Raw genomic sequence first — 14,887 nt, 5'->3', positions numbered from 1 at the left:
TTTTTTTTTCCTTTTTTGATTATGTCGCGAATGACGTAAATGACGTGTCATCCGTTTCTCTCTTACTACTTTCCTCCTCTCTGCTCTGCTTCCCGTCCTCTCTTGTTGTGCTTTTTTATTTTCTTCCATTCACTGTTTTTTTGGTTCGCGTTTGTCGGAATGCAGTGGGAGTGACAGGAATACGACGGAACCTTGGTTGTTTTGTCACATGAAGTATTTTATTGTGCGACATACAGTTATGCAAGCAAGTGGTACACGGCATGACTGCAATAACGAACACAGCATGACATTAATATTGCTCTGGAATTTGCTTGAAGAGGCCTGATAATGTCGGACTGCCTCTGGCAAGGACTGCTACTGGGGACTGGAGCTCAGTGGCTGCAAGATGAAAATTAGTATCAGATACACAGCTATGCATGTGAAAGTTGCAATGTAAATAGAAAGAATAAAGGAGCTATTGAACGCGACAAATAAGAACGGTGGTAGGGTTGTGAGAAGCTCGCAGTCATGAGGTGTGATGAGCGAACTTAGTACAAAACAATACGTTCTATTGCGCTACTTCACAATGATATATTCAGGTCGAATAGCCTGACAAACTTGGCTTTCGCGCTACGTACGGAACAGCTACTAAGTCAACGGCGGACGCAACCTGTCGAGCGAAATCACCGAGAATCAGACTTACAGTAGCGTCATACCTTATACGGTACGACGTGAGCTGGTGTTTAATCATAACATTTAGATGATATTGTTTCACGAACAGAAATATAGTCTACCATCTTAGACGCTGTCTGTCTCGGTCACAGCGTATTCCGGTCCCGATTTACGGTAACTGTTAAGCAACTTATTCACAATACACGAGGTGGATGCGGTGTTGTAAGGCAACAAGCAATGACAAATGACTTACCTGTCGGCAGTCGTTGACCGGGTATCGGGAACGAGGCGTTCGGACTCTCGAATCGTTTCTACACCAAGAAGCAGAGCAGAAATGTTGCGCAGGCCTCTTCCCTGCCAGGTGTGACTGTTCGAGGACACTCTCATGATACAGCTTGCGTTTTTAAACAGGAAAAATCAGGATTCATACTCCAGCCCAACCGCTACACAACACAGGTCGTCCGAAACGGACCCTGGTTCCAACCGGCACAGCCGCCGCGCTGCCGCCTGTTTGAACGCTCGCGAACAAATTTGAAAACGGCCAATCATCGCTCAGAAAACGAATTCGTCCTCATGGGAACCAATCAGTAATCACTAGCCACCGGATGTCTCCATGACTTTCAATTTATGACGTTTTCTGACGTCCGATGACGTGAAACGCATGAAGCGCCTCACTTTATCCCGCAAAGGAACTGGCGAGTTTCGGACCCTTGCCTGCACTCTCTCTGCTCCCTCTCGCTTTTCGCCCTCCCGCGGCCCGCCGTTCGAATTTGAATTGAAAGCCTCCCGCCGCACCGGGGCGCCCTCATAATTATTGCATCTGCTTTTGGTCAGCCCGTGCAATTACCTCTTTGTTTTTAGTTCTTCTAATTATTTGGCGGAGTGTGTCATCTTTTGATTGTGTCTTTTGGCATTTTGCTGGTACATTTTATGACATTTGCCTTTAGATGAGAGTATGAGCAGAATTGAAGTTACAGCATATATCTTATCGAAGACGTAAACGGATAAAAACAAGAAATATAGATCGTACGTGTGCTAAAATACATGAAAATAATGTCTAAAAAAACAAAAACAGAAGGGTATATGGCAAGAGTGGACTCTTCTTCTGCCTAACGGATCTCAAAGGGGGAAGCTGCCCAGCTTGGAATCTCAAGTGGTTCAATTGACCATTGTGGGAACAAAATGGTAACCTGTGAGGCTCCCACTGCAAGTTCTGGAACTATTTGAGGCCAGAGTGGTACCACTGATTTCACCAATGTTGAACCAGCCACCCCACTTGCGAATCCAGCTGGGACCATCAAGATTCAACTGGAACCATTCCGGGACTATCCACATTCAAATGGAACCAGTAAAGATTAAAATGGAACCATTCTGAAACCAGTCCAGATTTTTACCTGGGACTTATTCACAATTCATTAGCACTTCAGCACAGCCTTAAAGAGGCGCAGTCAAAGAAGGACTTCTCTGGACTAACTGTCTACGTCTGCATTGTTGGTGACGCTGCTTCTCAAACTTTTATGTTCAAACCTAATCAGCGTACTATTCGTTTCAGAGGCACTGCTAGCAAAATACAAGGATGTCACAGAGGTGGAGGTGCAACACAGGATCGGCCGGTACCTTGCTGGAGCTGGAGACCGAGATGGAGGAAGAGAGGCCCGACGACGACAATCCATTCGCTAAATCCTCATTGACCTATCTGGCCGTGTGTGGCTTTTTCTATTTTTCTAGTCATTTCCCACTTCTGTTAAGTGCAATAAATATGTCATCGTTCCTATGAAACAGTTTTGTGGTTTCATTCTCCATCAGAAAACGTCAGAAACGCACTAATAATCGCAGAGCAGGGATGCGGGGGAGGGCAGGGACACCCTAAACACGATATCGGCTGTGCGTCGAAAAGACGTCGGGGAACGATATCGGCAGCCGATATCGGACCTTTTACATCCCCGTGTTGCAAAACGCATGTAGGACCAATATCGGGTCGCGACCTGTGGCCGACTAGGTCGGATCGTTTCCCGCCGACGGACCGACAGAGGGCCAGCCAGTTGGCTGTGCTACTTGGGTGTGCTGCCCTGTTGCTCTCCAGCCTGAGCAGCCGCGGTCTCGCAAGCCAATCAGGGGGTTGGGTATTGTTTTCGCTCGACGGTGTTTAGGGTTAGCAGGGCGGATGTGATGGCAGAAGGGTGTCTGGTTGTTCTGTGATTTGTTTCTGAAGACCTGGCGCGCCTGTGATTGCCAGTAGTTTGGAGTGAGTGTTCAATCATCCTGACTGCGTGAAGTGCGCTTTCAGGACATAATTCAGTTCATAAAGTTCAATAAAGTGTTCGACCGAACCTACCTGACACATATGTTGTGTACCAGAGTTGTAGCTAACATGTTCGCTTGTTTTCTGGGAAGTACACTCTTAAAAATGAACTTCACCGCATAGCACGCTCTTAGCCAACCATTATCTCGAATGACAACGTTCTCGCCCCTGATTTGTTGAAAACGGGAGGAGGAGCCTATTTTGTGCCGTGCTTAATGGGCACAAAATAGGCTCTTCCTTCCGTTTTCAACAAATCAGGGGCGAGAACGTTGTCATTCGAGATTATGGTTGGCTAAGAGCGTGCTATGCGGTGAAGTTCATTTTTAAGAGACAATTGCGCATATCCTGACAGAATGCCGTGCATACCATGGCATGCGAGAAACCCATCTTCCCCACGCCAGGCCTGGTATACTGACGGACGTCCTTTTCCCCGAAGGTTCTTGTGCGGAACGACTTTCAAAAACTCGCGGCCTCGTGCGCTTTCTTCAAGCAACGGGCCTAGCGGAGAGACCACTCTAGTGCACCTCTCACCTACAGTGTGCTTCCGTCCCATCAGTACCGGTCATCCTGCTTCTACATCACTTTGAAGTCCTCAACTCCCCTTTCTCCCACTTTCTTTTCCTTTTTTTTGGCTATAGTCGTGACGATGCCCACTTGAGTGCGGCCGGCAACGGCAAGCTACCTCGACACCCCCCCCCCCCCCCTCATTTTTAAGAGTGTACTTCAAAACCCGTGACCTGGTAGCGTACAAGCAAATTACGTTCACGTCCATGCTGTGTGAAAACCATACCGACCACATTTCTTGTGAGGGTCGACGACTTGCGAGCTAGGTTGCTGTAAATGAAACTGACTCTTGAAAAGGGTTCGATAGAGATAGACAATGTTCAGGCTACAAAAAGGTTCGGTGGAGATAGACAATGAACTCGTTACCTCATGACAACAGGCAGAAACTAGTGATGACTAGCAGAAGAGGCGTTTGTTTTCGTTAGGCAGCTTTATTTCACTAACAGCAACGTACGCATTTGACAGACACAATAAATCAAAATATCGAATCCTAATAACGAGGCAATATTAATACGACAACATCCTGTAGAAGAGTCTCCGTACAACCGCAGCAGATGCTGCACAACAGTGCGAAAGGACGAACCTACGAATTGAATGTCGCGAGACTTCCTACATATCAACGAAGAGTCAATTAGGTAATATGAGGCCCAGAGCACCACCACAATCATTTCACAGTCCACTTGTGAGCTACAGATCCATAATATATCCCACTCATATCAGCCTTTCACCTAGAATTGCATTCCTACGTGTGTGTACTAAAAGGCTTAGTTACTGCGTACGCCTTCGGAATGTTCGAAACGTAAACAATGCCGTAGTTGCCAACACGTTTTGGACCTCCTACGCCGCTGCTGCCGCTAATTCAAAACGAAGCTGTGGGACGCCTCTAGCAGCAGAGCAGCCGCAGCAGAAAACTGCTCTGCTGCCATGTTGCCGTGTTGCTGCTGCCGAACCGCTGCTGCTTTGCTGCTGCTGCTCGCATAAAGCTTTGGGACCCGGCCCTTCCTCTCAGCAGAAACTAGTCATACTGGACTGAAAATGTGACTCACTTGGAACACATATATCGCTTTTATCATGCATTACCAGGAAAGATCAACGCTTGACAGTCTTCAATACTATGCGTTGATGCACAATGCTCTCTGCGGATACTGCGTGGGAACATCCCCACGACACCGTTCGTTCAGTGAACACCAGGGGCGAACTCCACAGTCTCTCGGCGCGGCAATAGGCGCTTCAACTATCTTGCATTGGTGGATGTGGAAATAGTAGTAACCTACCCTGCTGGAAACAGTCTCATTGAAAATCCTCTGAAAATCTCATTGAACCTAGTAGACACTCATCTCATTCAATGACCAGGAAAATTCTCATTCCCAATAGATGATTTGGGACAAAAATAATATTGAAAACGGTGCAATATTCAAAGAGTCTCAATGAGAAATCACAGTAAGTGTGAATGAGATGCAATGAGAAGTTGTGGTTGAAAGATCATTAAATATCCCCCTCACGTCTCATTGAACCAATGAGCCACAGCGGCAGATTTCTCATTGGAGCAGGCCTCCATTTCTATTTGCCAGTGAGTTTTTTGTGGTACATTCGCATTAGATGTGCGCAGCTTTCCAATGACTATAAATGATTTCCTGCAACAATGAATTAGACTCAATGTGACTTCAACTTTATTTGCTTTATTTGATCAAGGCATTACATACGGTATGGTATATATTACAGCACATATATCCCAGCTTGGGTGTCATAATCTGAATTGCCCTGTACCTTTACAGATGCGCAATGTTTGACTAGAAATAGTGACTATGTTGAATTATTTAGTGATAGATACAATTGCATAGCGAAAGTCCGCGACAGATATTTCAATGCACGTGCGCGTTTGTGTGTTTTTCTCAACATGAAATTACTTTCGACGCCGAATAGATCCCGTTCTGTTATTTCGCCTTTGCGAGAAGTCCCCTAATTAAAAAGCTAATGAACTTTAGGTAATTCGTGATCATATAGTTGCATGATTTTCTTCAAGCGAATGTTCGCCTGGCCTTATAACTCAACTCAAAAATGGCATCTATTTTGCTGTACTAGTTTTTAATAAAACTGTTGTAGCGAATAAAAACAAACACCCTGTGTTCGCAAGAAACAAACAATAATCATCATTAGCAGAAGAATAATGACGCCACGGAGCTCTTTATCGAACCACCAATGGACTTCAGAGAATATAGCTCTTGGAAGCCCTCAGAATGGAAAGGTTGGTTACTTTTCTAAGTTCACCCATGTATATAGGGTATCCTTACTGAAAACTTACATCAGATCTCGTTAAAGCAACTGATTCAAGATAAACTGTTGCACGAGGAAGCTGAAAAGGCTGAAATATGCCGAGAAAATTATGAAGTGACAATCAGCAATAAATTGGATTTATTGTAAGAATGTGAGACAGTTTGGCTGCAAATGAAGACACTATCTATGCGAACTCGTTTAAAAGAAAGAAAGTTGCACGAAAAAGGAAGCTAAAACAATGAAAACGCCACTCTGCTTCGTTAATTTCTGATCCAAAGTTGATCCACACTAACAGGTATGAAAACAGATATACTACAAGTAGCCAGTGTACATACAGCAACAGTGCCAACACTATAAGGAGATAATGTGTGACACAATTTGAAGCAGGCAAAATCTGATACATGCATGTGAGAAATCACGAACGTCACTTATCCAGTAGCACCTTCTCATCTAATTGTCCGACAAAGTAAGTCCGTCTAGTGCAAGCGGGATGATGGCACATCATGAAGGCACTTCAGAGAACTATGGATAAATATCGGGTCACTAGAACACCTCTTGGTTCTCTTGGGAGTTGAGGATCAAGCGTCCGAAACACGCCGCTTACCTTTGTACTGACAGAGCTCGTGCACGGGTTCAGGAACAAAATGCGTGACGGTGGACCTCACTACACAAATGCAAAGACGTTCAGATTTTTATACGGCCGGGGGAGCTGAAGGGCAGCAAGCACCATCTAATTTACCAGACTGCATCTTAGATCCTACGCGCCAACAGACGTTTCCAAGTTCAAAACATATTCTGAATTGATGCCGATGGCGCTCGGTCGCATACGACGACGAGAGCATTATGGCTGTAGTTTCGTTTTGACAAACTGGCAAAGCGGGCAAAGCTGAAGCATCGCAGGGTAAAGCTGTCGCAGTGCACGATCAGTTTTTTGCAACCTACGCAGGAACGCGGAGTTGTGTGCATAACTTTGCACACGTTTCGGTCTTTATTTATTTTATTATCTTATTTATGTATTTATTATTAGAATTATTATTCTTATTTCGTTTATTTTATTATTTCATCAATATGTTTTATTGTATTTCAGCATAATTTAATATGTACACGTTGTGCAATTAATTTCGACAGTTTTCTTTTTTCCTGTTTGTTTTTTCGCTTTATATAAGCCCAGCTTATCTTCACAGCCAGGAATCTAACACTATCTAGCGTAGTCGCTGGAACATCCCACAAGGATCCCACAAGGATGCATCCCATTTCCAGCACGAATCCAGCATTGAACTATTCTTGTTTTCGAATGGCAGTTGGATGGTTTCACAATGTAAATTCAACCTGCACTAACCCAGCATAGAAACTGCCTCGGCAGTCTTTTTTTTTTTTTTTTTTCTAGGCTCATTCTTATGTCTGCGTGCGAAATAGAGCTGCTGTATTGCAAGTCGTCAGTGTCCTTCAGTTTTCATTGTTTGACTCACACTGCAAAAAAAAGTGTTTCCAGTTTTGGACCTACCGGTGCCCTATTTCAGTGGCCGCTTTAATTATGCTGCGCAACTGTTTCAGAACCATTTGCTGCAACATGATTTGAAAGTTTTTCGTCTGCACGGGCACTTGGGAAAGGTGTAGGGCTCAAGACCGTTAACATATTAAAAAAATGCAAGGGCAGTGTCGCCTTCATCATCCACCGCTTACGAGCGAATGATCGCCAAAGGGGTCGCGTACAATTTGTATATGGTTTGCTATATATTGTTTACACAAGCTTGTTCACCACTTGCAAACACAATGTGCAAAACTATGCATGGGTAGAGAGCATACTTCACTTGAGGCACTCCTGCGTATTTCTATATGCATGCTCCTGGGGAAAAGAATATTCCCTTTCACTCTCGTGCAGTGCAAAAATATATATGGATTTAAATGTAAGCAATTTAAAACCCGTCAGTTGCGTAGTTTGAGCCAATTGAAGTGTGTAGGAATTCAAACACGTTTCGAATAGAAGATATTTTAAATTAGAATGATTGACTTCTGTATTCAGTGTACACCAACTTGCTCTATCCCTCGAATGTGTCTTTCATGATCTTCATCCTTTCATCTATGCATGGAGCAGTCCTATCCGCACAACGTGTTTGCTCACATTAATTCAATTGGCACAGTGATCATGATGTTTCGATGCTAAACCAATTGCCCAATTCGTTCTTCTTCTTTGAAGGGTATCTTCATTGCACAAGACGTCGGTTCAGATTGCTCCAATTGGAAATCATTATTTCTCATTGGCACCCAGTGAACTAATAACTTGATTTGGTTCTTGATTTCCTATTAGTCTTCTTCATCACAACACCTGTTAGAGCGCTAAAACATGAAGCTATCCTTCCCCCAACACTTCTCATTACTTCAATGAGAGATACCTGCGTTATTCACATTAAATGAATTGGGTGTACCAGTTCTCATTGAAAGTCATTGGTTCTCATTAAACAAATTAGATCCCGGTTCCCCAGAAGACTCCTTCACCACAACATCTGTTCGAGCGCTCAAACATCAGCTTTCCCGCAACACTTCTCATTACTTCAATGAGAGATACCTGCGTTATTCACATTAAATGAATTGGGTGTCCCAGTTCTCATTGAAAGTCATTGGTTCTCATTAAACAAATTACATCCCGGTTCCCCAGAAGACTCCTTCACCACAACATCTGTTCGAGCGCTCAAACATAAAGTCAGTTTTCCCGCAACACTTCTCATTACTTCAGTGAGAAATGCCTGCTAGAGTCACATTAAATGAATTAGACGGATAAATTCTCATTGAAACTCATTGAAATTGATGGGGGCGCTTAATGAGGTCGGGTCTACTTTTTCCAGCAGGATATCCAACGAAACATCTATTCGCCGGTACGCTAAACAGCCGTGAGGTAAAGGAAAACAGTTCTGTTCTCACATGTGGCTGTGTTTGCCTCCAAGGTCCCTGGTGTTCTATGTGCTCTCTCGTCTGACTGTAGAGGAAGCTTCTTTAAATTTTTTGACAACAAAGAGCTTCAAACACAGTCGTTGGAAGGCTTTAGCTGCACCCGATTTACGTGGCTTCCGTGTTGTTGTGGGTTGACAAAACATTACAATTTTTCAGCTTCTGTGAGACTCAGCCCCTTCAACTGCAATGTTTATTTTTATCTCAGGAGAATTTTCAAAAAAGAGCTACGAAAGCAACACAGATGTCGTTTTTGTAATTGATTTATATGTATAGTGAGAAACTGCAGCAAAACACAGGACCCCAGCAGTATGCAGTTTGTCGTTATCAACAACCCCGCTTCAGCCCTCTGAATTATACTGTCTTATACTGAGTCTTCCTGAGGGTGCCAGTCTGTCTGTATAACTACAAGATGACTATAATTACCTCAAATCCCGTAGTTAACCCTTTTATTAAGGAATTTTGGGCAAAAGAAGGATAGCAGAACGGGTGGCAATCCTCGTTGAAAGCCATTATATGTTTTTAAAATCCAGAAAATAGCACGTGTCGCGAAATACCGAAAAAGCGTGCCTCAGGAGGACATCCGCTACGCCGACCGAGGCTTATCTTGGCTGGAAAGCGGTTTATCTGGCCAGTAGAAGGGCACCTACTCGAATCACCTCCATAACGCCAAATCACATTGCGCTCTGACGTGGAATCATCACTGTGCTCCCGGCGTTCCCGGTCGACACGGTTTCGGCTCATTTGTATATCCAAATTCAGGGGTGGATATTTTTACGCACATGCGGGTTTGGTGATTTGTTAGACTTGGAATCTCTTTCAACGAGGGTAATCTCTTATTCTGTTATCTCGCTTATCCCCTAAGTCCCCAGTGAAAGAATGATAATGGGATGGTTTAGGTGATTGGTTACTTTCTTCGAGAGAATGTCCGGCTGGCCGCATAACGCAACTGCAAGAACGACATCTGTGCTATCTTTTTTTTTAAAGAAAAATATCTGCAAAGGATAAAAGTAACCAACCTGTGTACATAGACGGGTAGAAATCCAGAACTAAATAGGTAGAACTAAGAAGGGAGTTGCCTCAGGACTAGAGCCGCCGATATTTTGAACAGAGACTGTTCTGCACTGTTCTTCAGAGACCTGTGTACAGTCTCTCTTACAACGACAGCTGTTAGCGCCTCATTTCACGCTATCCCGGCGTCGTCCGCATCAGGTAGATGCGGACATTCGTGCTACGCGACTGTAACCATCGCGTGTAACCATCAGATCAGCGTCGATATCGTTTTTGCTGTTGTGTGGCCAGGCAGCCATTCCAAGGTAAATATAAATAGTAGCGAAGCTTGCATTGGCCACCACGTCTTGAAAGGCGGCCATGATAAAGACCGTCAGCGCCATCCATCTGTTGCGGGGCAAACTACAAACCTCGTCATAACAACGTCACCAGGTACGTCACCATTACGTACAGCGCGAGCCATGCACTCGCGCTGCGCGTTCCTTCCATCGCGATGTCGAGCCACTGAATATCACAATCGCTGTTGAAAGCAAATCCAAGAGCAAAAACAGAGAACAACCAACACTAGCGACATGTGCGCAACAAAGGACACAGGAGACCAGGTGGAGGCTTGCTTTCTTTTATCACGAGTAAATTCGCCAAGAAAGATGAAACGAGAAAGATGAAAGTCACTGAAAAGGCGCCAATCCGTTGTAAACAATATATTATACCCATATCAGACTATTGATGTTCTGAGGCTGGAACACTGACTTTTCAGTGACTCTATCTTTCATCATAAATACCCACGACAGAATGATGTACAAAATAACCAGTATGACAGTCCATGTACTGAGTAAGCACGAAAGGATAATGTACAAATTTCAGCCAACACAGGTGGTGCCCAGGACCTTAATGTCCAATGCATGCTGCTATTGCTATCCTCATGCACATCTGGAACTTTCCATATATCTCTCGTACAAAGAAGGTGGAAGTGAACATATTTGCACTTGACGATCGCCAAGTCGACGCCAGACGATGCTATGTCTGCCCACAGGTTTTGGGCATTTTAACGGATGCTATGGGGCAATTAGAAGGCACAAGTCCATTAGCTCAGTTTAGAAGTCTGTGATACCTTGTCTTGCAAGACAGCCACAATAATATCAGCTTCCAGACAACCTTGTTCAGGGTGTACACACCCTGCTGGTGACTACTTCTACTTTGATTACAACATCATTTTTGTATTAAAGGCATGTCAAACCATCGACAGCGTTCTGTGCTTCTGCTATTTTGTGCACATTTTGCCATGTGGTGTAGGTTTTCAAGCTGCACAAGGTGTTTAGCCCTGCACATAACGGCGCCTACATAATGGCTGTTGTGCACACAACTACTGAACTCAGCGCAGGATTCAAAATATAAAATTACGTGCTAGGGATCTATGTACACAAGAATACACTTAATACATATCAAAGAATAGGCAAACTACTGAACATTCAAATTAGAAAATATATGCTTAAAATGACTGCTATTTAATTGATAAAATATTGTATATTCCTATTAATGATTAATAAATACTATAATTATCCTCATTACAATTAATAGTTATGCTATTTAATTATTAGTTGAGTAATTAACAATATTATACCACATGCATGAAGTCATACTGCACCGTGGCCCAAAATCCAGACTTATTGATGAACTCGCTTATATGTATACAGAACAGATTCAGAATGGAAAGAATTATGTTTGCGATGTTTGTATAGAAAATCTATAGAATATGACAGATAGAGTACCTATCCACTCTCAATGAACTTTCTAGTTCTTTCTAGTTAAATATATAGTTATAGAGGAGATAGTTTATCCATTGGAATTGTATAGAAAGTGGAAGATCATTTTCATAAGGGTAAGAACTAGCAGCGCAGAATCCAGCGCTGCACCAACAACGACCACATATCAGAAGAAAGAAATGAGGTGGCCCCCAACACCGCACTGCCAATACATGCTCAACGATCAAAATACAAGACGCCTGATGGGCTGCAAAGTCAATCCTGTTTCAGACTCCCGTTTATACTGAAGACTTGTTGCACGTTTTAGTATGAATGCCAACATTCCCGTTTTCTACCTGAATAATGCATGTATGGCTTTCAAATCCATCACATTTCTGCCTGAATACACGCGATAGCGGCAGCAGGAATAGTCGTCGACTAAATTACTACTAAGGGTGACTAAGTAAGACACAAGAAAGGTATAACCATAGGCCCGTTGCTTGAATAGAGAGATAAAATTATTCTAGCCTCAGACTTTATGTACAATACATGGTTAGGTGTCAGACACAGTACTAGACATCTTGTGAAAAACATGTCTAACTCTCAGCTAGGCACACAGACATTGCGACAGACATATACGTGTTAGTACATATCTTTTGATGGATAATTGATATTTCGCCTAGATCTAGCCATTTTATAAACATTCCTGTTTTCTATTTTGAGACGTGATATAGGCCTCTATTACCCCACTATGTGGTGCTGGTGCGGTGCAAGGATTCACTTTCTTTTTATTCATTTACTCGTTGAAGGGCACAAAGTTTGGGTCAGTTTGTATAGAAAGAGGTCCCATAGTTATTGTACAACTTGGATATAACTGCCTTCCTAAACAAGTATAAGATTGCATCCCTGTATGGCTTGCCCTCGTGCTGGCGGCGGATCAGGTCAGCTTTATTATATATGAATTTGATTGATATCCTGTACCTCACCTGCGTGTGCAATGCTCATTGGCGGAAACACGGTTCAGAGCTATTTGAGCTGCCGCTAGAGAAATAGCCAAGACAATGCAACAGCAAACAACAGCAGGCTAGACTTTATGTGATTCCAGGTTTATCAACCAGCATGAGGGATCAGTTGGCACCACCTACGTAACAGGACAGGTCATGTGTCACGTGAGAGAACAATTTCCCTTAAAATCCCAGCAACCGAACGCTTCCCAAAAAAGTGGTTGTTGTCGGGCAGAGAATTCGCACAACAGACGCGGCCTCATGAAATTGAAGTCTGTCGTGTACACATAGCGAGCATTACGCCGATCACAGTACTGCTGGCATAATCGTCCGAAGAACAATCGCTTTGCATTCACGTCTGGGAAGGGAGAGGCCAACCCTAATGCCACAGACGATCCACGGGCAACTTCGTACGCAGCTCCCAGCAATGTGTTACCCCATGTCTTGTTGAACAGTCCCGTTTGTCTGAGCATGCAGCTGACATGCTCTTTCCATTTCTGATTTACCTGCGACAGAAAAATTTCGCCTTTAGTTTTCAATTAGCTATTGGGTAAGAGAAAACGTACGCTGCTTCATTCCCGGAACCAGTAATGCATTTGTCAACGAGAATGAAATGGCATCTAAATCTCTATTAGATTTTCTGCTAAGAGTGGCACATGCGGGTACTTTAAAAAGGAAGCTGTCAATCATATCTTCAACGAAAACCAGGATCTGCATTACAGCCACAATTGCGCAGCGGAGCATACTCTCCTGCAACCTGACCTGTGTTCTCGTTCTGACCGCGCAGTCAATACGAGAGTTTCGGAACAGTATGCGTTCCCTCATTGTGTCTCTGCTTCCGTATGCATTGCAAGAATTATGAAGGAAGCACAATAATAACTAAATGGCGAGGTTACGGCACTCCACTTCACACACAAAAGGTACTGCTCAAAAGTCACTTTGAAGCTTCTGAGATAGAATGTAAAACATTGCGATTTTCTGCCTTTTGCTTATGGTTATGGTTGTGGAGTGTAGCATAGGATTTCATGCAAAATATATCATTCAGAGCCTTTACGTTAATCGAAACCCCTAACCGGCATGACCCTCAAAGCCAAGCTACAAAGCCGTACAGGCTTTTCATTATATCGTCATTGAGCCATAGACATAGCTGCAGAAGTAATTTTCACAGAAGTAACCGCCGTATTCACACTCAGCCCTGAGGGATTCCTGTGATTCGAGGCACCCTTCTAGCTTTGGCAACGCATTGGGCACGCGCTCCCAGGAAGCTACTGAAAGGGTCCCTGGAAGCGCAGAGATCTCTCAGGGTTGAGTGATAATAGGGCGGTAAGTGGTACCAACTGATGAGTACCATGACTTGAGCGCCTTTGAGGTCCGCCTTTTAAGACCTTGACAAAGAACAAGTAAAGCGTAACCGCATACGACGATTTCGCGATGGAAAAACGGCCAACTTTCTGTCTGGCACGTCACCTCGACGCAGAAATGGCGGGACTAACCGCATGCTCTGATTTCGACGGTGGCGGACGGCGGCACCCTAGCGGGCGTTTCATTAGTCAGTGTTAAACACTGACTTCAGATTAACTGATAAATATTTTGCTACATATAGAAAAGTTATCGTGGCACACAGAAGTTCTTGAGGTCAAAGCATGTTCGCAAAGCAAACGCGTTCAAAAGCGCCCTCAGGCATCCGGCGGGCGACAGCATGCTTCCCAGTTCCCAGGATGGTCATACCACGGGTATCCGAAATGCCCGCTACGTTCACTCGTGGAACGGTAGCGCATTGAGCTGTCTTATTGGCTGCTGTCAAGCGACCGCTTCCGCTCTTCACCGTATTTTTCTGTCCATCGCTGTCGTCGATAAATCGGTGACTTTCCCATTCACAGGGGTGGCACAAACCCAACATTGTTTTAACTACCCTCATGCAAGGGTTTTAGGCAAAACCCCCATCTTGTCCTTGTCGCACGTCATAGAAAACGCCATTTTCAGATCATGTGACTTTGTTTACATGTCGCTTTGCCGCTTACCGACATACCCTAGTAGCACAAAACGTTTTGTAAACGTCGAGTGAGCCACGACCATATTTTCATTTAGGAGACGTCTTCAATCTGATCTACGTAACGTCCTCTATCCCTGGATAAGTTGACGCTTTTCGGAGTCGTGAAGACGTGTTTCTGGTCGCCCGGAAGATGTCTAAAAATGTTTAAAACACTTCTTTAAATGTTAGAAAATTCAGCCCTGGGCATATCTATTGGGTATAGTTATGCAGTGATCTGCCTCTTTTCCTTTTTTTCTTCTTTTTGCAACCTCAGCCACCGTCACCACACGTCTCACGTTTCATTCTCTCTTTCCAAGCAACACTGCCACGCGACCTCTCGGCTGCAATCCAAGACAGAGTC

General features: G+C 44.0%; 1 protein-coding gene across 1 annotated transcript in view; it reads right to left on the bottom strand.

The window, feature by feature from the left end:
* Window positions 1-12,002: 12,002 nt before the first annotated feature.
* LOC135368002 (uncharacterized) overlaps window positions 12,003-14,887 on the bottom strand; it is a 68,339-nt gene continuing 65,454 nt past the window's right edge. Inside the window, exon 5 of the mRNA XM_064601089.1 lies at window positions 12,003-13,000. Coding sequence (XP_064457159.1) covers window positions 12,656-13,000 — 345 coding nt within the window. The 3' untranslated portion in view covers window positions 12,003-12,655. The remainder of the gene's footprint in view (window positions 13,001-14,887) is intronic.

The sequence above is a fragment of the Ornithodoros turicata genome, chromosome 1, assembly GCF_037126465.1.
Source record: "Ornithodoros turicata isolate Travis chromosome 1, ASM3712646v1, whole genome shotgun sequence".
NCBI lineage: Eukaryota > Metazoa > Arthropoda > Arachnida > Ixodida > Argasidae > Ornithodoros > Ornithodoros turicata.
The sequence above is the reverse complement of the archived record's forward strand: the minus strand, read 5'-3'. Positions and strand labels throughout refer to the sequence as shown.